Source organism: Thermobia domestica, chromosome 13, assembly GCF_964235325.1.
Source record: "Thermobia domestica chromosome 13, izTheDome1.hap1.1, whole genome shotgun sequence".
In the NCBI taxonomy this organism is placed as follows: Eukaryota; Metazoa; Arthropoda; class Insecta; order Zygentoma; family Lepismatidae; genus Thermobia; species Thermobia domestica.
In genome coordinates this window covers 137790152-137817060 of record NC_137466.1, presented here as the reverse complement: position 1 = coordinate 137817060, position 26909 = coordinate 137790152, and the positions used below count along the sequence as shown (strand labels likewise).

Genomic DNA, 26909 nt, shown 5'->3' with positions numbered 1-26909 from the left:
CCCAAACACGGTGTGAAGGGTTGCAGACAGCCTTTAGAGAAGCCCAAGAAAATTGATTCCGCGGCGATCGCTCAATGAGTCAACAATGAACAAGATAATACGTAAACATTTGAAAGCCAAATAGTACAAGATTAAATTTGTGCCTGAACTGACAGAAGAAGATCAAGACACGATCAAGATCAAGATCAAAATACCATGTTTTTCAGGGAGGGAAAACAGGCACAACTGTCTTGTTTGGGAACTGAAAAGCCTCATGCATATGAAATGCACGAAAGGGACAGCCCAATAGCTAATTCGTGGTGTGCCGTATCAATGAACCGTCTCATAGGCTTTTTTTTTTTAACGAAAACACTGTGACAGGTAGACGTACCTTCAAATGTTTAAAAATTTCCTAATGCCCAAATTGGTTACCTTAACCGGCAGGTGGATTGGGTACAGAGGCCTCACCCCTTGGCCTCCCAGGTCCTCCGATTTAACAGCCAGTGATTTTGCTTTATGGGGTCACGTTAAGACACAGGTGTATGTGAAAAAAACAAAGGAATTGCAGGACCTGAAAGCTAAGATTAGTGAAGTGATCAATTACATTTCTGACGACACCAAACTGAATAAGATTCACGGATTTCTCCGCAGGTTGCAGGAATGTATGGATGTCAACGGATCCCAGCTGGAGGAGTGGTGATGATGGAAGCAGTGTATTTATGGATGATGATACAAAATGTAAGTCTGAATCAAGATCTTAACATTTATTTCACTACCTAGGTACAATATCATTACTTTGAAAAAGGTTATAAGTATTTATTTCATAGCAAGGACTTTGTAACAGCCCTGTATTAAACATGGAGATTATTAGACTTCTAAATTATGCTATGCATAAGTGTCGGAAGTCTTGTAGATCGGCTTTTTCCGTCCATCTGTCGAGAGGTATCAGATTAAGAACGATAAGAAATATCGAGATGCTGTTTTTTGCAATCGATTCAGCATCTTAAAAATAGGTTCCATCTCCCCGGTAATTTTCTATTCAAACAGGCAGTGCTTAAAACGAAAATGGTAACAGACAACAAGAAGTGTCGCGGCTTTTTGCAAGCGATTCAGCGTCTCAAGACATCATATCATGACTATCCACAACACTCTATGGAAACGGGACGTGGTTCAAATTTACTATTATTTTCGGTTTTTATGTTTATCGTTATAGAAGGAAAACGGTAACAGATGTCATGAAGCTGCTTTTTATAAACGATTTTGCGTCTCAAAACAACATATCACGACTATCCAAGACACTCTACCGAAACCGAAATTGACTCAAATTTACTATTACTTCCGGTTTCAATGCTGATTTACGTAGAGCAAAAAAGGTAAATATTATCAATATGTGGTTTTCTGCAATCTATTTAGCGTCCAAAGAATAGGTTTCATCTTCTCCGTTGAAGCTCTATTCAAACCAGAAGTTTAAAATTAGCCATTTTCGGTTTGTACGTTTATCGCCACATAACAAAGACGGTAATAGATAGCGAGAAGCGTTTTTTAAAACAATTTAGGTCTAAGAAGAACACATTATGACTATTCATAAGACTACCAAAACCAGAAGTAGTTCAAATTTACTATTTTTTTCGGTTTCAAAACTGATTTACGTAGAGCAACAGCTTTATGCGATCGACCAGTGGCCCAAGAATAGGCTCTGCTTTGTCCCTTATCCATCTATTCAAACCGGAAGTGATTGAAATAAACGATTTTTCGTTTCAACCTTTATCGTCATCGAACAAAAACTGTAGCGATAGCGAATAATGGCTTTTTGATATAGAATCGATGTTCGAGGAACAGTTTCTATCTTTGATTTTATTTTTCTATTGCAACTAGTAGTTATAGAAGCACTACTTCAAGTTTGAGTATTGAATTCGCATAGTTTGGAAGTGTTAGATTCACAATGTGAAACGATACCCACTTGCTCACTTTGTTTTCTAATATTACTAAATCATTATTTTGTTCCAATGAGCCTATAGGGAAGTAACGTTGAAATAAGCAATCGTGAGTGGGAAGACGCTATTTTTTGAACTGTAATTTCTTGCAATTTTAATAATTTAGTCAAATATGTAATTAAAATAAATTAATGAATTCTTGAAAATTCTTATATACGTTTTAGGATTAACTAATTCATATCGGACTTCCAAAGAAAAACATCAAAACAATTTAATGACCGTGTCTATAGCGACAACTTCCAGTCACAACCCCTCTTCAGTTGTATTAGAAAGAGGGAAAGAAAAAGTGAGAAGGAAGAAAAAAAGGTAGGAGAAAGGAAGAAGGAACTAGAGATAAAGGATTACTGAATAATTATGGAAATATTGTAAATAAACCTGAATCGTTATTAAAAAAGGTGATTCATATTTGAAAGTTATTACTTGAGGATCAATTCTGAAGTGATCCCGTAAAGACACATGTTCTCTCATACTATCCCGACCTGGATCCAGGCAACTGCACAAGTGGGAGTTACCTTAACCCAGCCCAGGTGACGAGAAGTTTTAATTTAATTGTTTGTCTATTATTTCGAAATGTTAAATGACCTGTATCCAGTAATTGCATTTTTGTAATGGAGATCGGACACACTTGAATCAGCCCCCTAAAAAATTCAAAGTGTACATTTTTCACTAATAGATATTTGATACTTCTGAGAAGACTGTCGTTATTCTGGCTCATCCTGTTATTTTGGCCTTTCTCCCAGAGCCGATTTAAACTACTTTAGAATTGGTTATCTTTCCTGACCTCCGTCATACACTTATATATATATATATATATATATATATATATATATATATATATATATATATATATATATATATATATATAATATGCTATTATACACTTATTATGAACACTATCACAGCAAATCAATATTAAATGCTACCACTTAAAACTAAAATTATCATTCATACATACACTCTCACATACATACAGGACAGCGTATTGGCATGGGTGATAATACAAGTAGTTTTAAGAGAAACCATCTAACTACAATTTAGTGAACATTTATTACATTTACTGAGAAAATTAAAACACAGAATTTTATAAACATGAAGTAAGTGTACATATAAACGTATCAATTCGTACATGAAAGTGAATACTAGTAATGTAATAGTACACACACACACACACACACACACACACACACACATATATATATATATATATATATATATATATATATATATATATATTAATAGACAGCTTAAAAGAAAGAAAAAATATATTTTATTTAGCTTTTGGTAAAAATGATATAGATTCGTGAATAAGTTTAATATACAAAATGATGAATGGAAAGAAAAAAAATATTAAAATGAGGGTTGGTAATGAGTCATTATTTCATTTATGAGCATTTTGAAAGTAATTAAAACGAGTCCTTTCTCGTACTTTCAGAGTAGCTATAATAATATGCATAATATGCTTTCTGGTGTCCACACGTTTCACTTTTTTTGCATTTCTTATATTCGCACATGAGACTGTATATGTGTTAATCACAATCAACACATACCCAGTTTATAAAAGTATTCATCAATACACTTCTCCCATTTCGGGGGTTAAGAGATCAAAGTCTCGTCACTCGTGACACGATGACTATGTTACGTATTCTGTCATTTCCTTACTAGAATACTCACTATCTTAAAAAAAAATTACCGCTTTGTATTACTAGTTACACACATTTTTCGTTAGATTTCCACTATGTATATGTATGCACGAGAATTTTACAAGTTCAGAAGGACTTTCGTTGTTATTGTAAACACAGCTAGTAAGGTGGAAACACTGGTGAAGTTTGAGGATTCGTATGGGAGAAATGGAAATCGAATTGTAGTTCTACAGAAGGATTTTAGTTTACTAATGTGAGGGTTGATTTAAGGACACATTAAGGTTACGATGACCTGCCAAAATTCCATGCTACATGCAGTTAATATATTACAGATGATGTTAGTTGTTACATATATTACTTAATAACCTTACACGGTTTGAAGAGAATATCTAACATGCGGCGGTATTTTCTAACATTTACATTGGACATTTATCGGATATTTCGTAACTATGGCAACCAGGAACCGTTTTATTTTATAGGTACTAAGACCCTTTACAAATACTTATCTACTCAATACAATATTTATACATTTTACTTCAATAACGTATACATACTCCACACATATTAATATCTCAACACACACACACACACACACACACACACACACACACACACATATATATATATATATATATATATATATTCAATAATTATTTAATCTTTCAAATTAATAACCTCGGCAACTTGATTATGGACGTTTATTGATGTTTATTGTTTAAATGATGTATTTTTAATTCATGTTTCCAAATTCCTGTCCTACAATTCATTAACGTAGCTGAGAAAGTTAACGCATTGACAAGTACATTCATATTGAACATATTTTGTAACAAGATTTGTATCAAATTTCCACTGACTATTGAATTTCTATGTATGGTGATTATAAACACCCGAAAGGTATCTGCCAACATTAGATAGAGAGCGGTCTACGGCCACGTTTCAGTCGTCACACCGCGACTAGCTGCGGCCTTTTGGCTTAATTTATGGGCCGGTATCGTTAACCACCCTACCTGTTATTTCTTTATCTTGGACATTTGTCCTCGTGCACATAGTGCACCATCAAAATTTGTCTCTCGACATTGATTGTGCGTAGACATGTCACCCCCATGTAACACATCAGGAGAGTGGGATGCGCCCACTGTAAAAAAAAGTACTTTCTTCTTATGTAAACCATACAAAATACACTGTCTCACTACTGTCTCACTTATGTAAAGTGTCTCACTACTAGAATTGGTTTTATAATATTTATTTAGAAATGTTTACTTTGTGATATTACACATAGGGATAACTGTTAAATAAAGATAGTTCACCTAGTGTAAGTAAAATCTATGAAAAAATACTTTACTCAATGTACGTATAAAAGATTGGAAATTGCTGATCTCGCTGTTTATAGAAGAAGTTCATTAATACTATAAAATAAGACAAAAATATTGTTGATTGCGTAAAAAGTTTTAGCTGGGGTTTTAAACCAACTCAGGCCAAACTCTGTCAATATGTCTTTATAACATCAAAAACCTTCCAGTAATTTTGGGAGAGAAATGTGATATCTTTTTAAACCTCGTATACACATTATGAAACTATAACTGGCTACATTATCATGCAGCACTGTCTGTAAAATAAGATGAAATAAAAAATAAGATTTATTTGTGGTAAATTCGCATTTAGCACAAAAGAACATAATAATGTTAATTGTTAGAGCTTCTTTGCAGCAATTTCACCCATGTTCCTCCTTTAATACTTGTGAAGAAACTTTTAGGGTCAAACTCCAATGGAACTAATGTCTTCTTACAAGGTCGAACTTCATACTTTGAAAGAATTGCCACAACTCCAACTTTAGCTTGCATCAATGCGAATCGCTGTCCTGCAAGATAAAGAAGAAGAAAGAAATAAAGATTTGGTACCTTTCAAGATGGGTCAGGCTCAACATTTTCGTAACCTCTTCAATTTTTGTTAAGTAGTTATGAGCAAGTTGAAAATAAAGGATCAAGGAAGGATGATGAAAATTTTGAATTTATCAAGAGTGAACTACTGGAAAACAAAATGATCAGAATCTCTGTCAGGAATTTATTATTATTATTATTACCTCTTAAAATATTATATCACCGAAAATAATCATTTGACGAACTTATTTTCAAAACATCTGTTGCTCATCTTACAGCATTAATGGGAAATCAGAAAAAATATTGATAATGTGATTTTTTAAATTATTTTAGCGGACTGATAAAGTTTTATTTTATTTCACATCAAATATCGCATTTCGGCTACGAGAGAAGTTTTCTCACAATTAACTGTTTTTTTTTCTGATTTTCCAAAATAGACGTTTTGTATATAAGCTTGTCACTTGGTAAATCACCACATCAAATTAGCATAATAATGTAAAGCATGGAGAGATGATGCTGTAAGTAAGATGTGCATGCGGCAGAAAGTGTGGTATGATTTACGCTTTGAAGTGAAGATAGAACTGACATGATCACATACAAAGTAGGTTCCCCGCCCATAATGGCTATTCACTCTAAGACGTCTAAATAAAATTACAAATTATGTTTGACAGTTGTGTTGTCATTTTATACTTGTTATTTTACAACTATGTGTAATAGGTATATTGCTGTTATTAAAATAAGAAATAATCGTGAATAGTGGTTGTTTCTTATTATAATTATTTCATTAATGATAATTAACATTTCAACACGAACTGTTTTTCCAGTATAATTTAAAACATCCTTACAATTTAACAATAGAATGACAGCACGTTTGTTTAGTAAATCCTTTCTTAGTTTAATCCAAGTCTGTCCAAAGTGGGCTTTGTGGTAGACAAGCACTGTGTGCGTGAATATTCTGAAAGTTCTCCCGTTTCCTCCCACTTTGTCATGCTTTATCATCGGAGCATAATAGTAGGATGTTAAACTAAGAAAAAGTAAGTGGCATTAATATGAGCGAAGTTCAGTTAATATATAAAGTTTAAAATGTACGAAGTTTTTGCTGCTATAAATTGCCATTTGTATGTTTATAAAATATGAAATGCTTCAATTTTTATAAACCCGTCAAATTCAGTTTCGTTTAACATGTTCTACCGTGAAATTATTGAAAATTCAGATATGAAGTTAATGCTGATAGTGTTCAAAACAGTCAATATTTCTAAAACCTTCCAAGGAGGTAACGGTTGGAAGTACTTGCACTGCTACATCGCATTTACTCCAGTACATATGACGGTGGCAGAGGAGATTTTTTTGTTTGCAGTTGTCATCATTCATGCACGTTATTGCAACAATTGTTTCATAGTAAGTACACAAACACTTATTCGTTGCCATTATAGACTTCCATTAAGAATAAGTTTCTGTAACCAATTTTCTAAACTGAGATGTATCCTTTATTTCTAAAAGATACGGTGCATAATAGTGTAGTAATGTTGGATCCTTGTTTCTTAATAATTTCGGATGTTTGTACAAGGACCAAATTTCAACTCAATTCATTACATTATTGTATATTGAAAATGCTACAGAAAAGATAAAGGAGATATTTTCCCATAAAACACTTAAATACCCGGATGGATGAAACATACGTATATAGTCTGGACTAAATACATCCGCTACTAATGAGTAAAATAAATAACTAATATTGAACAAAATCTATGCTCTAGTATGAATCAAACCAAGTGTTTTGTTTTTAACATGTTTCAAATTATTGTAGGTTTCTAAATGGGAATATTTCTTGATATATATTCGGTTTTACCTATATTTTTGCGTAAGTAAATACAAAAATATTTTTATGTACAGTACATTGTAGAAAATTATTGGATCGAAAGATCCACTATATTGCAATAAAAATTTTCTTGTAGGTCTTATATCTGGAGAATACATATAGTGTAGCTGAACCCAAACTATAAGTTAATTCATATGATGTGTTTATTCCGTAGAAAATACGAAAACTCGATTTAGGAACCGTTCTAAAATGTTGTGGGCCTTGATCCAATTGGGTCAAAAGATCCAAATATATTTCAATCAAAAGTATTCTTGTAGGCCTTATATCTGGAGAACTACATATAATGTAGCCAAACCCAAACTATCAGTTAACTCAGTATGATGTGCTTATTCCGTACAAAATACAAAAACTCGATTTAGAGGCCGTTCAAAAATTTTGTGGCTCCTGATACAAAAACTAATTATTGGCTAAGATCGTAATCTTTAGATCCATTTTTGTTTCCTAAAATTCTTGTTGTGCTAATGAAATATATACTCATAATAATATTCAAAAATATACTAAAATTATTTAATAACTTACAACAAAGTGAACTATATATCAATCGAGAAGATATTATACTGAATACAAAATATATTAAAATATATATCCAAATAATTAAATGTGATGGCAAGTTTTACCTGATTTTTCATGTCTACTTAGCTTGTTCACCAAATAACAACGAATGTCATGTAATTAACAATTTAATTTAAAACTAGATTTGATTTTCATTTGTGAGTTTAGCGTCCTGTTCAGCAGCAATGCTATATGAGACGTGGACTTATAGTTTAACGTAGGATCCTCATCACATGAGCTACAGCCGAGAATCGAACCCGTGTCTTTCACGCCAAAGTCGTGTACGCTAACCGCTTAGCCACGAGACACCTCAATTTAAAACTAGAGTATTAAGTGTTGTTTTAAGAATACATTTGATTAATATCAATTTCACGCTATGAAATCAGTGTATTAAGCAAGCTACAGAAAAAGCAAAAATCTAAAATAGAAAAAGACTTTCATATTTAAAATTTGATTAATGATACTTGAAAACGTAAAAAAAAAAAAAACTCTAAACTTACAAAGCATTATAATATTTGACATTCAGTAAAATATTTAAAAAAACAGTAATATGCTACTTAATTAAAAAAAATATAACAATAGACGCAATGTATCAATCAACAATAGATAGTATTCGGTTTTTATGAATGAAACAGTATGCTTAATTCAGAATTACGGAATTGTGTTTTTTAGGTTAAAATATCCTAAGTAACTTTTTTGGCATAATTTCGTCACTAATGATTACATTGCCTAAGACGTAACGGATGGTTTCGAGAACTTTCTTACACTAGATAAACTAAATAGTTTATTTTGTATTTCTCTATTTTAAAATATCATCATAAGAATGTTTGAATCAATTATACAACTATTGCAGTATATTAATATCTATTTGTTCTGAATAATACAATATAACATTCAAACAAAATAATATATCTAGAAAGTTTAAACCAATATAAAATTCTTTCTACGTGATTTCAAATGTTCAGTAAGATCAAATTTTAATTGTAAATTTAGATAGTGTAATTTGAGATGTGATCATTACACATTTAGTTCACTCATAACTTCAATCATGATCATATTTTATAATTGTATATCTAACAATGCATTTACTTAAAACTAGAAACATCACGAGATTAAACTTCTAGGAAAATTTCAAAAATAATATTTTGAAGCTTATATCAAGTACTATCCCACCATTTCCTAGTGAAATTGAAAGAACCTGAGGAAACTATAGTCAGAAATTCTATTGCTGAATTCGAACTTACGACTTCCTGGCTACAAATCGAAACTACGGGTTATAAGCCCATATATATATATATATATATATATATATATATATATATATATATATATATATATATATATAAGGTAACAAATGTTGATAAAAATCTTACCAATGCACATTCTAGGTCCATCTCCAAACGGTAAGAAAGTGCGACCAGATTTCTGTCGTCCAGTATCTCCCTGAAATCTGTCAGGATCAAACTTTTCTGGATCTGGGTAATACTTTGGATCATGTTGAATGGAGTAAATAGGAATGTTGAGAACTATTCCAGCGTCTATAATTACGTTTGAACCAGGTATTGTGTATGGGTTCTTGCAAACACGATCCGTAGCTCCAAGTGGTGGATATTTCCGTAGAGTTTCTATTAAGAGCAAGACAAAGGTATGTTTAAGAAACTTAATACGTAGGTGTTATTTGAAAGGAGGCAAACAAACTAATGCTATATACTGGATGAATCATTCAGAACACAATGGAATCAAGTTCATTACCAAAGTTGTGAGAAACAGAGACAAAATAAGAGTTATTTACAATATATGGAGATAAATCTCTTAAGCTCTGGAAGGAGTTTCAGACTGTGATCTTAAGTATGAAGTATGTTTAAGATGACCAAAAGAGGACTTCATTCTCTTGTACACTGAACGCTTTATATGTTTTCGTATATTATGATATTAAAGATCCACAGTAGCAAAGAATTCGAAATTATTTCAACAGTGTAAAGTTGTTAATCTGCTTTGTATATCAAGGGAAACGAAGTAGATAGATTGTGTACTAACGAAACTGCTGTTAATCGTATATTTTGCATTCATCTTTGTGTATGCATGTCATTACTATTTAGTTCCTTATTATAAATGCAGTCATTAGTCTTTCATGTGATACATCAACAAACGAAAGTGGCTCAGTGATAGAGAGCTCACGTCCAGCGTATGAAGTCCCTGGTTTGATCCCAGAACCCACGAGTTCCGCCAGTGGGCTTTGTGGTGGACAATCACTGTGTGCGAGGATTCTTTCGTTTTGTCATTTGACTATTATCATCTATCTTACCATCACCCTCTCCCTTAGCCTCCTTGCATAGTTGTGAAACGTTTATCTCCCCCCCCCTCAAAATGAAAAAAAAAAAACAAAAATGCGGAGTACTAAAGAATTTCTGGCAAAGAATTAATCACCTCAGTTTTAAACCTAAGATCATTTTTTTGTCTGTGCCTCATCATTTATTATTTGCATTTTGAAATATTGTTTATCTTATCTTATTTACGTTTACGATTGCCTTCTAGGCATAATACTACAGTTCTTATTTTGAGAAAAGATTAATGATGATGTTATTTTATATTAGCGTCATTGATTCTCTTTTTACACCGATTTATGTTGGAACTACAGATAAAAATAAAATGCATGCAGTTTCAGTTTACTCAATCTACTTCTAACTCGATGTCGTTTCTATAAATCTCTGTTTCGTCAAAATCAATTGTCTAGAAAGCATATTATGCTTTCCTAAAATGAGTTATTTAACTTACACAATTTTAATATACACTTATTATTATTATTATTATTATTATTATTATTATTATTATTATTATTATTATTATTATTATTATTATTATTATTATTATTATTATTATAAGAAACTTATACATGAACCAACAAGTAAGTGTGAGTATAGGGGAAGAAATGACGGAAGAGAGCGCAATTGGCAGGAGAGTTCGACAAGGATGCTGCCTCTCGCCAACACTATTTAATGTCTATCTAGAAGAGATAGTGAAAAAGAGTCTACATGATGATGATGGCATTTCGGTAGGAGGTAGAATGATTAGATGTATAAGATTTGCAGACGATATGGCGCTTCTTCCAGAATCTGAAAAGAAAATCAATAAAATGTTAGAAAAAATGAGAAAGGGCTTTGAAGAATATGGAATGAAAATAAATGTTAGAAAGACAAAAGCCATGGTGATTGGAACGAAGGGGTCTGTGTCAAATATAAAAGTAGGAGGGGAGAAAATAGAACAAGTGAATAGTTTTCGATACCTGGGTAGTATTCTTAGTAATGACATGAAGTGCGAACGTGAAATAAAAGCAAGGATAGAAGCCTTTAGGAGGAAGAAAAGTCTGACCTTGAATAAAGAGTTGAGAAAAAGACTCATAACATGCTTCGTGTGGAGTGTTGTACTGTATGGGGCGGAAACGTGGACATTACGTAAAGGTGACGAAAATCGACTGGAAACCTTCGAAATGTGGGTGTGGAGAAGAATGGAAAGAATTAGTTGGGTCGAGCGGAAAACGAATGAGAGAGTGTTAGAAATGGTGGGTGAGAAAAGAACACTTTTAGATAGTATTAGGAAGAGAAAGAGAAACTGGTTGGGACATTGCCTAAGAAGAGATTGTATCATGAGGGACGTCCTAGAAGGTATGGTGGCGGGAAAGAGAGGGAGGGAGCGAAAGAGACTACAATTAATGGATGATATTAAAACAGAAAGATCATACGCGAAGAGGAAGAGGTTAGCGGAGGACCATGGAGCATGGAAGCTTCTCAGCTGCGGCAAGTGACCTGCCAATAAACGCAGAATACCTATAATGATGATGATGTTGATGATGATGATGATGATGATGATTATTATTATTATTATTATTATTATAATTATTATTATTATTATTATTATTATTATTATTATTATTATTATTATTATTATTAATAATCTATCATACTTATTTGGGTAGTTTTATATAATTTGTCACAAAAGAAATGAAAATTGAAGATTTTATTTACATGATCAATTTACATGTAATTTATTAGAGAAATGTTAAATTATCAAATATCTATGGCACATATTAGCATTTTACTTACGTATCACCAGTTTTTATCATTATTATTATACTCAGTGTACTTGACAGATGTAGTATCTTAAGCAAATAAAGCATGAAGAAATAGCACAAATGATAGAAATATATCTCCTAATTAGAGGGGGCGCTTGAGGAAAATTACGTCGGTAACAATTAACCCATATATGCCCAAAGTTGCGTTTTCGCAACATAACGATCTCGGTGTTGCGTTTTCGCAACAGGCATTTTTCGTTAAGTTGTGCAAATACGTAAAATGTTTTTTATTATAAATTCTGGTTCTTACATACCCCTATTACTAATGTTTACAATATTACTTAATTTCGTGCCAAAAAAATATTCTGGGCATATATGGGTTAAGCCTTTATCGCTTCAAACTACCGGAAGAAAACTTAGACAATGAACTAGTTATATACAGGAATTTGTATTTTCCAGAGTTTAAAGTATCTGAAATCAACACTATTTCTGATTATTATACCTGTATATACGTGAATTTGAAAATGTATTATTTTTCTTATTAAATGTCAAAATTACTAAATTTAAAAGCAAGCTATTTGTTACTAGAATGAATTTAATACACATTTTCCCCAAACTTTTACTGTTGATAAGTACAATTAAGTACGGTATGAAGTCAGTTATTATAGATTTAAACTAATGGAATCTGTATTTATACTTACCTGAAATAACGTTGTCGAGATATACCATATCTTGAATAACACCTTGATATGTCATTTTACCGCCATGTTTTTCCAGTACCTGATCGATCTCGTCTTGTAAACGCTTCTGGATTTCTGGATTTAAAGCGAGTTCATACAGAACGAAACTAAGTAATGTTGAAGATGTTTCAAAACCACCAAGGAAGAAAATCAAAGCTTGTGCGGTCAAGTCATCATCAGTCAATTCTTAAAGAAAATAAAGAGAGAAATGTATTCCATTGAATGGAATTCTGGAAATACCAATATACAGGGTGTCTCAAAAGTCTCCTGACATTGGGTAGCTCTGTTATTATCAGAGTTACAACAGAGGGAAACCATCTCCAAACATGATGTTTTCAATCTAAAGTGAAGGAACTTTTTAAATCGGATGAATCGTTTGGGCTGTACGCTCTTTATGCGTCCAATGTTAAATGAAAATGCTACGTTGCCATTTACCTGGACTCACAACATAAATTGAATGAAGTTAATGTTTGTAATGGGGGCTGATCATCGACATGTTAGCTTAAAAGACAGTAAATTCATTCATTTATGTTGTGGGTTCAGGTAAATGCCTAAGTTGCATTTTTATTTAATTTTGGGCGCATAAAGAGTGTACAGCCCAAACAGCTCGTTATATTTTATTGTAATTCTGATAATAACAGAGTTACAATAAGTCAGGGGACTTTTGAGATACCCTATACATACAAAAGCTTAATTTTAAGTCAACATGTTTACATTTATTTGAAACAAGACACAGAAGCCAAAACTTAGAAGTTTGCGTCTATTGATAAATAAAATAAATACAATAAACTTTATATATGGAATAAAATGGATTACTCTCAACAGTTTGTTGAATAGGGTGTGGGAACCATGAATAATTGCTCATATTTTTCCAATATTCAATCTTTATAAACATCATTGATTGATAAATTAATTGGAATCTGATACAAATTTTCGGTATGAAAATTCAGGATTAATACTATATGTGTTAAAGTCAACTAAACTGTTAGAACTTCAAAGTCAAATAACATTCATAAATGTAACTCTCATAAACATTATGAAGAATAAGAAAGCTATAAGATTAGTTCTGTTTATTATACCAACGAGTTCAATATTTGTATTTGTCCACCAACGCAAATATTTTCTCCCTTGCTTTCCTCCACCATATCATTTTAGTATGTTCTTCAGAATACTTCTACTTTTTCTTTCTAATTATATCTTTTTCATTTCTTCCCTTTTCCTGACACTTTTCCAACAATTTTTCATTCGACCCAGGTAATTTTCTGCACTCTACTTTTTATTTGCAATTCGAAAAATTTAGTTGTTTTAAATTATTTTTGCATGGTGTTTTTCTCCAGTATAGTGGATTATACTTCACACGTATTTGACAAGCTATCTGCTTACACACAATAAGATTTCCTTTTCCTGTAGGCTTCTTTTGTCATTTCAAGTCTTGTTTTCATTTCGAGTTTACATTTTTATATCTTAATTATTTAATAGCTCAATCTGGGACTTGAAACTAGTCATATACCTATCCTATCAAGTATCAGCTCACTTTTCTGGTTGATTGGTTGATTTAGAGATTAGAATCCTGTTCAGCATCGAGGAAATATGAGAAGTGGATCTACAGCTAGCCTGAACCACTTGAACTCTCTCCAGGGGTTTGGGTACAAAACCTCGCGGCGACAATCTCGCGGACCAAAACCTCGCCTGCCAAAATCTCGCGGGACAAAATCTCGCCTGGCCAAAACCTCGCCGCCCAAAACCTCGCAGGCCAAAATCTCGCCAGGCCAAAACCTCGCCTTGCCAAAACCTTGTCTTCCAAAACCTCGCGCCCCAAAATATCGCCATACCCAAAATCTCGCCTGACCAAAACCTCGTTTTAATGATCTCGCGACACAGAATCTCGCCTGGTCTAAATTAAGCGAAACATAGTGTGGCCTGGGAAGAAATGTCGTCAGGATAAAACTTCTTCACGACGATTTCTTCAATGTAGAATGTTCTATATATTACTATATGTATATATTTAGTAATAACACATAATTACATTAAAATAATGACAAGAAAAATTCTAATACATGCTTTGGAAATCTATATATATATAAAATAAATGACTATGTTTGTTACATTATACCTCTTGAGCCATCCTACCGATCTCAATCAAATTTTCAACATAGGTGAGGTTCTAGCCTAGGATGTCTTTTATAATTTCACTTTGTCGGCACAACAAAAGGGAGGGGGAGGGGGATATATATATATATATATATATATATATATATATATATATATATATACAAAGCCGTAGCTAGAGATTTCGGCTCCCGGAGCGAAGTAGAATTCGGCGCCCCTACGCTTACCACACCAAGCTCTTCCTTCCTTTTTTTTTTTATCTTTTTACTTATAAGAAAAGCAGCAGATATTGTTATACTACTCTGAATTTTGGCGGCGAGGTTTTGGCCACGCGATGTTTCGGGTGGCGAGGTTTTGGCCCTGCGAGATTTTGTACCGCGAGGTTTTGGGCGGTGAGGTTTTGGCCACGCGAGGTTTTGGTCCGGCGAGATTTTGTCCCACGAGGTGTTGAGCGGCGAGGTTTTGGCCACGCGAGATTTTGGGCGGCGATGTTTCGGCCGCGAGATTTTGTCTGTATCCCCTCTCCAGGAATAGATCCGGGCCTCCTGCGTCGAATTAAAATACACTTACCATATTTAAGACACAAGGAAGTTTACTTTCTACTTTTATAGTTGATATAGGTCTACTCTTTCCAATCAGGAGTTACTTCCCTTATATTCTTCGAAATTCTATTTCACACTTCAAATCATCCTAGAAAACCTTCATTCATAATACGCTACTTGAACTTTATTATCTTTAAAACGTATAAATCTAATCCTCTTTTACCGTAATGCTTTCAGTTCTATTTAGAATGTTACTAAATATATTTTATTAAATATTACAATACAATTTACGTTTTTACTCATGTTTGCCGTTTTGTATTCGAAAATGACTGAAATACAAACAACGAAATACATTATGCATTGCGGGTTTTAATCTTACTTATATGATAATTAGTTTTCTTTAAAGTTCTGTATCTTAATTCCACATCTTGTACTTATTTATTTGTTATAAAAGAACACAACATGCTTGTATTGTCCAATTACAGCGATATTTATTCCTGCATAACATTTAAATACAAAGCATATAGTATAAAGTATAAAGCATAGAGATATGAGTCATTAGTTTTGCAACATTTACGCAACCCAAACAGCAGACACTGTGATAAAGTAAGGTCAAGACTAAGCTTGCCCAAGAGGTCTGTGTCAACCGGAATATTTAACACGGAGACCGTCACTCTCTTAGTATCTTCAGTCAGCTTTTAGTGGCAGTGACGAGTAGTGCTCAACAACGTGTCAAAGTGGACTGTTACAATCTGAGTTAGAATTCGAGCATAATGTTACGGCAGCAATACGAAACATTTGTCATGCGATAGGGAAAGGTGCAGTTAACCACAGAAGCTCTAGAAATTTCGCATATTGTAAAAATGTCGAAAATCAGCCAACGTCTGGCCACCATAGGGTAACAGATTCTGAGGTCATAGTGCACGTCATTAAGAAAAAGTCATCCAAGAGACACGAAGAATATCAAACCAACTCGACATGCTCCAGTCCACTGTAATCTGTTACACTTATGAACTCGAAAAAAACTACTAGAAGCTACCGCATTGTAACATATAAATTGAGTCCAGCTGAGGATTAGAGTGAATGTGTGTCAAGAACAGGTGCAAAATCCGCGAGATGTGCATTTCCTAAAACGAATTGTCACATGCGACGACAACTTGGTGTTCCTCCTAGTTCCAAATGTGCAAAAACAGAGGTTGAGCAATGGCCAACTTCTAATACCGGTCGTCAAACAAGCTCGTTTCAAGCATAAAGTGTGTGGTGGAGCTATGAGGCAGTCATTTACTTTGAATTCGTTCCTACGGTCGTTCTATTATGCGACCTTTATTTCGAGCAGTTTGGCTGGATGTATGCTGCATTACGATAGAAATATCCTGCATTGTTGAATACGCACTTGAAATATCCGAAAGGGCACTCTGTTGCAACAAAAAACCAAACTCGGATAAAAAATGCAACAAAAAATTCAGGATCTTCATGGCAACAAACTGATGTCATACTCGGGATATAATCCTGATTTTCCCCTTCGGATTGCTACCTGTTCAGGTTTATGACGCACTTCCTGAAATCATGATGCTTCACAACCACAGGAGCAGGAAACAGTAATGACTGATTTCTTTGCCTCTAAGTGCAAGACGTGGTATCGAAGTGAAATCGAGGAACTGGCATGAAAATGGCTGCACAGTCCAACCAGGAATATTGCGAGACTTCTGACACTTTTTTTTTTTTAACTTAGGCCACATAGAGTTTCTGGGTAACTACTATGAAAGCATTAGTGTCAGTTACTGGTAATGTGGATGAAAGAGTATGTTAAGATAGCTGTGAGAAGTTTGTTATTGTGTTAATTCATTATAGGATTAGGGATATAGTGAGTCTTACATTGTTGGTTGAAAGCTAAATATGATGTGCAACTTATTACATTACCTTAATGTAGGAGGTAGAAAAGAAAATAGAATTAGTGCATTGATTACATATAATAAAGAAGATAATTGAGCGAGTGATGTTTAGTTAAAGCCAGTAACGTAAGCAGAATTTCGTCAAAGGGGGGTTCAACCTCCCAAGTTCATATATTTTCAGAACTGTTAAATGCTAAATGTTGGGAGATATGTTAAATGCTTACCGTTACATAATGTTTTCCTCAAGGAGATGTTTAAACCCCAAATCTCCCTTGCGTACGCCACTGCTAAAACAACATAGATTTGAGTCTTATTCTCTGTCCATTTCTTATCAACATTTTCATAGTTTCCTAATAACATAATTCCTTATATTTCACTTCCATGTACTGTCGTATGCAAGAAGAGGGCTTTAACCTCACTCTTGAATTATAAAAAGTAAACATTTACCGTACTCTGAATAATATGAACTTGGGAGTTTGAATCCCGTGATAAACTCTTGCATACGCTACTGCTTACAGTTCTTTGATGTGTAAAAAATGTCAATACTATGACTTTTTACGATGGAACTTTCAAATTAAAGCGTTGAATTTAATACAAAAAGTACCAGATGTTATGCTTATTTTAAGGAGCGTATTTAAAGAAGTCTAAATTACTTTAATATTTTTCGTTGTAGAAGCTTTGTTTTAGTAGATTTAAATCTCTATTCACTGAGCAAAACAATACGTTTATTGCAACAAATTATTAACGTGTAACAGTTTCGCCAACTATCTACTTCGCTTCATCAGACTCTATATCAAGCCAAGATACATATATCAGACACATCAGACTGATATAATGTCTGAAGAAACCAAGTGAATAAACCAAGTAAAAACTATTAAATGTTAATAATTTTTAAAATAAACATATTGTTTTACTCAGCGAGTAGTTTAATTTGGATCTAAACTACTTGCTTAAACTTGCTACGATAACTATAACAGTTAAATATATATACAGTTAAATGAACTTACAGTTCGTCACATTGTCTCTTACCTGTAGGCTTGACCGAGTCCTCCTCTACGTTGTATTCATAATCTGCATCTGGTTCATCTTCTTCAACTTTTCCCTTCTTCTTAAGCTCCATTAGTAACTGCAAAAAATCGTTCCTAACAATATTATTCTTCTCTCGATAGTCCATGTTACCTTTTACAGTGCTTCTGAAGAAGTTCTCTACAACCTTTGGTGTGAACGTTAGCTTCAGTATTTTAGAAAGCCATGGAAAGGCAACCATAAAGAAAATCTTTATTGATGTAATTGTATTTGGAGGCTCCACCATTTTTCTTCCCATTCTCCTAAATTCTTCTTCGGGATTTTTTAGTGAATTGATTTGAACTCCAAAAGCACAAGAAGCAATAACATCTGTCGTGAATCTCGCCAGTACATCTTTTACTTCAATGTCTTCCTCTATGGCTGCAGGTTTTGATAAGAAGTTCTGTAACTCTTCAGCACATTCACACACAAATTGAAACATTTTCTTCATCTTTCCCGACGTAAAAGTTGGTGATAATTTGTTTCTCATGTGTCTCCATCTTTGGCCAGTTAAACGGAGCAAATTCTTGCTGTTAAGTGGATCAGACTCTTCGCTACCAAATTCAACATGATTTTCGAAATTATGAAAGTCTTTTATCATGATCGTTCTAATGAGATCGGGATCTCTGATCATTAAAGTGGGCGTTTGTAAAGTATAAAACCCAAAAAAATCATGACCGTCCATAGCATTGTAAATTTTTGTTATTTCTACATTTATATTCATTCTTTGCAAAATAGACTCTTTAATATTGCCAAAAAGAAGTGATGGTTCTACATAAGGAACATTTTTTCGTTTCCAATAATTATACTTGTGCGTGGCATATATGTAGAAAATAGTTCCTACACTCACTAGAACTGTCACGATGAAAACCAATAAATAGTATAGCATTTTGCCTAATCTAAACGAGTTCTGTCCTCTTGGAATCTCCAACCATCTGTAAAAAGGTACGAATATCTTTAACAATGACGTTTAAATAAAAAAGAAGGTATCTGTAAACTTTCAGAAAAATTCTTTAGAAATCTTTAGAAAACTAAAAGGCCATAATGTGAGGTTTAGAATATTTGCAAATTTATTTATGGATATTGTCCCGTTTTATACCAATGATGGTAGTATAACATCTGCAAAGAACATCCCTAAAGATTTCTGGCAGAATGAGAATGGATAATAAATATAAGGTTTACCATAAATAACGTTAGAACTTGAAAATGAGATAAGCACCCTGACAAAATATTAAAAAGTATGGTCATTTTAGGGGCTTTGTGAAAAGTGTCCTGGAATAGTAACATGCTTGTATGTACGCGAATGTGAGTATTGTGTGTTATTTATGACAGTTTGTGGCTGGTAAGAAGTGCATACTGATGCGGTATCATTTCATTACGGTTGAATTATGGAATAAAGAAAATATGTGACCGGGTTGGTTTTGCAAAAGGGGGACACTGTCTTCACGCGTGAACATGGGCACTAGGGTGAGCCGAAAAAAACTTTTTTTTTTGGAATTTCGATTGGCCGGGTTGCGGAAAAGTTGCCTCGTGTTAGTGGTAGTCAATACACAAAATTTGGATTTTTTTTCGTGAACCCCTTCCTTTGCCTCATCGAACTTGAACATTTTTATAGCTGCGGCTATGCAACCCGCACGACACTACCAAGAAAATTGTGCTGCACAACTATTTTTGTTTTAATTTTCGATTGGCCGGATTGCGGAAACGTTGCCTCGTGTTAGTGATAGTCTACACAGAAAATTTGGATTTTTGTGGTCATTCCCTTCCTTTGCCTCATGGGACTTGAATATTTTGTAGCTGCAGGTATGCAACTCGCACGACACTACTAAGAAAATTGTGCAGCAAAGGGAGCGTTATAATCTTTGGTTCTTTTTCACACTGAAGCATTCTGAAGCTGAATTTGAAACGCAAGATAAAAGTGAGATGCAATATTGTTCCTACGTGGTTACAAATTATAATCAATTAGATGAAAAATTGTATTTTTATGTTTCAATTCATGTTCTTCATATACAGCGTGAAAAATATGTTGTCAACCTTACATTTCAGCTTTTTCCAATCGTGAACAATGTATATCGTGAACAATTTCTTTTAGACCTGTTTATATTATAAAGAAAATTTTAAACAAGTAATCTGATATCAAGTAATTTTGAAATCGGTTGTGCTATAATAGAAAATATATTACCTACAACGTTGTACACGACTATAGTAATAATACGTAAAGCATTGTTTTATAATAAGTCGGAAACATTATTATGTTATACACAGTATAGCGGCCTGACAAAATGGTGTTAAAAGATTTGGGTAGTGATCAGCAATACCTTTTGGACATTTGTCGAACCGTTTCAGAAGGTTGTGTCTGCCAGACCTTCTGAAGGAAAAGCCTTGACCAATTGTCATGTCCCGATGGTTGATGACAGCTTCTCGCATTTTCCGATTATCTATTTGCACAGAAGATCCCGAAGAAGCATTTCGTTAGCTTGCATAGTATGTCAGCAAAGTATTTACATAAGTTTGGTTTGAAATAAAGCGAAATTCTTCTTTCTGTGACCAACGGGACGCGACCCTTGTGGCTACTCGCTAGATCTGCATCCTTTCTTCCAGATGAATTAAGAAGAATCCTATATATTGTGATTAGCTGCAGCGCTTACTTTGCCCATCCGGAAAACTTATTGTTGGCAATAATCACCGACAGGAACCAGAACCTCCAAGTTTTTGGATGAAGAAGAATAAAGAAAAGTATTGACAAAAAAAGAGATCAAGTCTACGTAAACTAACGCAAGTAAATATCATGAGATGATCGATTGTTTCTCTACGGATATCACCAAGCCACCATTAACAAGAGAATTTTCTTCGAGCCAGATAGAAGAAAATATTATAACGCTGACTACAGCTTCTGAGGAAGTTAGACAGTGGCGGCTGGTGGATTGTGGTTTCGGGTGTTGCAGTACGAACGATAAGAGACAGAAGATATAAAGTTGACTCATTGACTAATCAGCATAACTTTAGATGCAAATGCTATGTGACATGTTAAATTAAATAAAATTCTGTTTTTTTTTAAAAAAAATTAAAAAATGCAGAACATTTTATCCGATTAATCACCTTAATTAATTAGTAAGTTCATTCTCCTCTCTTTGATTGGAGCAAATCTGTCTAATACATGCTGGTTGAACTCTGGTATTCTTATTGTCAGGTCTCTTTCGATGGAAAGCATAACCAATGGTGATAACCTTTCTTGGGACATTCAATTCCTTGAAAGTGTCAATTCTTTCTCATGTGGAAAAAAACTTTTCGTCTTTTGCTGACGCCATAGGTACACTTAATATTAATTTCAGAAGTTTTGTAGATTCACTAAATGTTTTTTCTAGATTATTGTGAACGATTCATTCTAGCAAACTCAGTTCCTGACAGTGATCCGAATTCCTCTTCAGCGTTGATTGAAGAGAGTTCGTAGCAGAGATTAGTGTTATTAAAAAAAATGTGCATTGAACACACTTTATTCACAGTTTATCCAGGAAAATTTAAAATAAATTGAGGAAATGTATCTGGTGCAAACAACACTACTGAAATAAGATATCCTGTAAATTTAAACTGGATTTCTTTTTCGAACACTCTCCTGAATTGCCCTTTGCTTGTTTTTGTCTAAGCCTTAATTGCAAATTTTTCCTCAGTTGAAAGCTGGTCAATATTTTTGGTAAGTTATTTACAGAAGTCATGGTATACAATTCATTCAGAATTTGTAGGTTATTTACAGAATTAAAGCACACACACTAAAATTAAACCTAATAATTAAAAAACAAAACAGCTGATACAAAAGAGGTACTGGTATATGAATTTCGAATGTCACATATTCATGCATCAACACACACACACATGTGCGTAAAAGAAAAAACTACATTCCAAATCATCCGTCTTGGTTGTTACGCAATGCACGATGAACACAATATACTTCCACATGAGGCGAAACAATGCTTACCAATGTGATATGTTCTGGAAAGGAAACCTCGAAACCCGCCAGATGAAGGATCAGCATGTAACAGAAGCCAAAAATCAAAGAACATAAAAACAAACAGCACTGCCAGTTCTACACCCAGAAATGTTAACTGGGAGGGTCCAAAGTATTTGAGGGAGGTCCAATACGTCTACATATTATGGAACCTGTCTTATTCTGCACCCGAAAAAAACGATAAGTAATTCTTACTTACTGTCATCTATATTTTTACAAAAAATGATAGAACGATTATTTTTATAACAAAAGAAGAGTAAATGATGAGGCGTAAAATAAAATATTTAGCCTACATCAATCATTTCTCTGTTAAACAAGTATAGTTCGTTAAGAAAGTCTACAAATGTTAGTCAAGTTTCGAAATTTTTGGGAGGTCCGGACCCGGTGGACCCTCCTTGTGGCTACGCCGCTGAGCATTGCTAACTAGTCCCAAATTCAATGTGGCGTTCCCCACCATACAGTTTTACGTGGAAATTATCAAAAGCATAAAATATACTTATTTTATAAAAGAAATATGTTTATACTAAAATACTATCCACAGAAGGGGGAGGGGAGCGATTCTACATACTGACTTATTAATATTTGATTCACAAATTATTGTAGAAGGAGCCTTCATTATCAATATAAGCTAAGAATTAACTTGTAAATGCGGGTCTACTTTCATTTGTTTTCTCCTCTACTAGATATTTTCTTTCTTATTTTGTAATTCTGCAATCACTTTTTTTTAAATTGTCATTATATTGATTTGCTTCAGTATGGTCCTGTAATTTAAAAATATGAATGCACAAAAACAAATTCCACTTTTTAAAATTTTCATTATATTGATTTGCTTCAGTATGGCCCTGTAATTTAAAAATATGAATGCATAAAAACAAATTCCATTTGTTAATTGCTAGTGAAAGGAAAATCAGAAATCTTATTTAACGTGAAAAATCTTCTCGTTCACTGGAAGCCGTGCTGTGTTGCAGAAGCACTGCAACGACCAGTCCCTTAACTTCTGAGATAGGGGAAAGGAGACTTAACATTTGCTCCAATTGCCGCGCTGAAGGAATCTGGTCGTTGTATGCTCGCTGCAACACAATATAAATTAGAGAATCTGTGACGGAGAATATAAATTAGAGAATTTTTCTCTTTTTAAAACGGATTAAAGGAACGGACAGTTAGAGAAGTAAAAAGTATGTTATTTAAAGTGTATATACTGTATATGCAAGTATTAAAAAGTAATTTTTCTATTCTTTACTACTATTGATAATACTATTTTTTTCCTTGAAATACTTTGGTCGTTGCGCAACGTTGCAACACTAACATTAGCCGTCACTGAAGTTAGATGTTTACCGTGCCATGCGCAAGCGATGGGGAGGATGATAAACCTAGTTACAGAAGCATCAGCATTAGTGTGTGGAGCGGATCCAAGAGACGGCTATAGCAAAATTAGAGTCTCGAAGGAAAAATGCAAAAATTGAACTCCCAGCAGGACTATCAAATGTAAATGAGTCAAAACACGGAAGCAAGTGGGTGGGTGGGTTATACTCAATTTGCAGCCACCTTCTCGTGGTGGGTTCTGGGGAGTTTCGGAGTGTATGTGCCAAGACGAGCTAAGGGATACAAGGTTATCAACAATTTTTCATGACCTATAGTCATAATGTGTTTTGAAAACATCAATACAATTTCTTCGTCTAAGTGATTATAATTTTTAACTACATAAGAACAATAGTGCATCTCACTTTTATCTTGCGTTTTAGATTCAGCCTCAGAATGCTTCAGTGTGAAAAAGAACCAAAGGTTATAGCTGTGCAGCACAATTTTCTTCGTAGTGTCGTGCAGGTTGATTAGCTGCAACTATAAAATATTCAAGTCCCATGAGGCAAAGGAAGGGGATGACCAAAACAATCCAAATTTTCTGTGTAGACTATCACTAACTCGAGGCAACTTTTCCGCAACCCGACCAATGGAAATTCGAAACAAAAATAGCTGTGCATCACAATTTTCTTCGTATAGTCTTACGTTACGCTACTGTACAGACACAAGTGAAAAAACGTGTTGATAAAAATCGGCAAGGGATACCATAAAGGGGAGACTTTTTTTCAATATATCGTACCGTTTTCAAGATTAAGCCTACTTCCGGTTGGAGTTTCTAATTCATGTATGATCAATGTTTTACTTCGTCTTGCATGCAGTATGTAATAAGCAAATACATTACACACATGATTAATTATAATGTCATTGATATATGACGTTCATTGGGCAAAAGACTTTAAACAATAAAGATACATCTCAGTCAGGAGAAAGGGTTATCCTTCATTTTTATTATCATTTGGTCATAAAACAAACGCCTGAGAGATATGCAACCCCTGTATACAACTGTATTGTGTTGGAATGTATAACTCGTAGGATACGATGCTTTATTTTTTAAAATTTCAACCATTCCAGTGTACCCTAAAAGATGTAATAAAGAAAAAATGGCCACATTTTTTTAAATATTCAATTAAAATTTGAACAATTCTGCCCAATTAAAATTTCAAATATGCACAAAATTTGGAATCGACCAGCGAAACCGACACGTTTCTAGCACTTGTGGTTTTCGAGATCTCATTGTCGAACGGATTGAAAACAAACATATAAATTTTTCTTTGGAGATATACATATAAACCTAGTATTTTTAATATATAGATAATTTGATTCTTAGCTCTTAATGTTATGAAAAAAACATACGCGCAAACATACATATAGAAACATACTCTATTAAGATTATTATATAAAACATTTGTATGCAATACTTACGTACAATGTGATATCCTTCAACAATAAACAGTCGATTTTAAAGAAGTTTATATGCTTCTTACTCAGAGTTTAATGGCACAAAGGGAGTTACGATGTCTCAAACATTCGTATTCCTCTTCAGATTTCAAGAAGATATGAATTAACTCGCATGATAACAGTTTTTTTTTCTTAAAAAATAATGTAGCTTTAAACACAATCATGTAATGAAAGATGTAATCTTATCAACAGTTCACTGAATACTGCCTCTCCCAGCCGTATTTGACAACAACCACCCATCCTTTCACTCGATTTTGCATGGTTTCCATCAGTGGCCTTGAAAAAAGTTTGTTTAAACGTAGACGTACGGACACAAAAGCAGAGAGAATGTCCAATGATTAGATAATGAGGTTTCCTCTTGCGTACACAGTGCTGAATCAGAGTTGCAAAACTTGTGTATTATACACGTAAACCTTAACAACACTTCTTTTTCCTTCTTGTTTTCCTTGTATTCCCTTTCCACTCCCTTGTCCACAGTGACTCTGAAATGTTTTTTTTTTTTTTTTTAAGGGTCACGTAGAGATGTATGATATTGTATTGTTAGCAGCGGCGGCTGGTACTATATGTTGCATGGCTGTGCAACCGGATATTTTTTTAATACTAAAACTATCTTTAAGTATTAAAGTAGTGTATCAGTAAAAAATAAACCACTGCTCTTGAGCGCAAAACAGTATTGATGCATTTCTGAAAAATGTCAATTAAAAAACGGAAAGAAAGAGAGAGATTTACATTTCCGGTGGCAGCGAACGTTGCCACTGGAAGCAGTAACATTGAGCATATGGCAGCAAGCTCCTATCTCTTAACATGTGGAAGTGGATTTATTCTTGCATCGCTCCTATCTTCCCGTATAGCCTTCATGCGGTTGCCTTTCTTCCGCAACTGGTCAGCTTCTGTAATAGTTACGAATTCCTCCGCTTAGCAGCGCTTGACTCAATTGATAGGGTGAGGGAGATACAGACGCTTGGAAGAAAGAAGTTATTCACAAAACATAAACTCGCAAAGAACAAATATAAGTTTGGTGGTAGCAGGGTGGGATCCAAGCTGAAAGTTTGGGGGGCGGTCGTTCGAAGTCAATAGATTTTATTTAACATTTATAATACAAAAGTGAAAATTCTTGGGATAAGATTTATTTAAAAAAAAAAACTATTTTGGGGAAGGGGGGAGGACGATCGAGTCTCGAAGAAGAAAATGTCTTACTACTGGTCTAATTCCTAGCTCTGTGTCTTTCGTGCACATGATTTCGTGTTCGATTTCCGGCGGAGAGCATAAATTAATATCAAATCATTCACTTCAAATACTCATCTGTCTTCTTTAGCCTAATTTGCTGGAATATTAAACTATTTTTTTTTTCATTTTCGAAGGAAAACATCTTAGATTTCATGCTTCTTTACAGACAAAAATACGTGGTTTCTGAAAATGGACTTTTTGTACCGTATATTTATACAAAGAAATGCTAACAAAATGCATATTGTCGGAGAGAGGTGTTTCTGGACTCTAAAGAAAATATTTGCGGTAGCGATGCTTTCTATTCAGAGAAACTTGGCGAGCAGCATTTCAGATTTCAATAGTCATAGAAAAATTTGAAGCCCAAAAGATCGAAGAAAGACCTTCCATTCTAATATAATGCATAGTTTATATAATTAAATAATTTTATTTAACTGCGTGCATGCAATTGTCTTGCTTTTTTTTTCTTCTTTTCGGATTAAGGCAATCATTCATGGCTTACAGCACATACTATATATTCGATTTAT

The 26909-nt window shown here is 33.8% G+C and overlaps 1 protein-coding gene across 1 annotated transcript; it reads right to left on the bottom strand.

The window, feature by feature from the left end:
* Window positions 1–3042: 3042 nt before the first annotated feature.
* On the bottom strand, window positions 3043–25603 carry LOC145668561 (cytochrome P450 6k1-like). The gene is made up of 5 exons (XM_081736550.1): window positions 25123–25603; window positions 18303–19273; window positions 12692–12916; window positions 9295–9546; window positions 3043–5471 (listed from the first exon to the last, which is right to left on the bottom strand). The coding sequence occupies exons 2-5, from the start codon at window positions 19225–19227 to the stop codon at window positions 5296–5298; spliced, it is 1578 nt and encodes a 525-aa protein (XP_081592676.1). The 5' UTR covers window positions 19228–19273; window positions 25123–25603; the 3' UTR covers window positions 3043–5295.
* Between the last annotated feature and the right edge of the window lie 1306 nt (window positions 25604–26909).

Excerpts from the sequence above, each read along its gene's own strand:
- LOC145668561 (XM_081736550.1), bottom strand. The coding sequence starts at position 19,227 with ATGCTATACTATTTATTGGTTTTCATCGTGACAGTTCTAGTGAGTGTA. Across the intron at positions 12,917-18,302 it reads GGACTCGGTCAAGCCTACAG|AATTGACTGATGATGACTTG; the intron begins GTAAGAGACAAT and ends ATTTTCTTTAAG. Across the intron at positions 9,547-12,691 it reads TCTCGACAACGTTATTTCAG|AAACTCTACGGAAATATCCA; the intron begins GTAAGTATAAAT and ends TGCTCTTAATAG.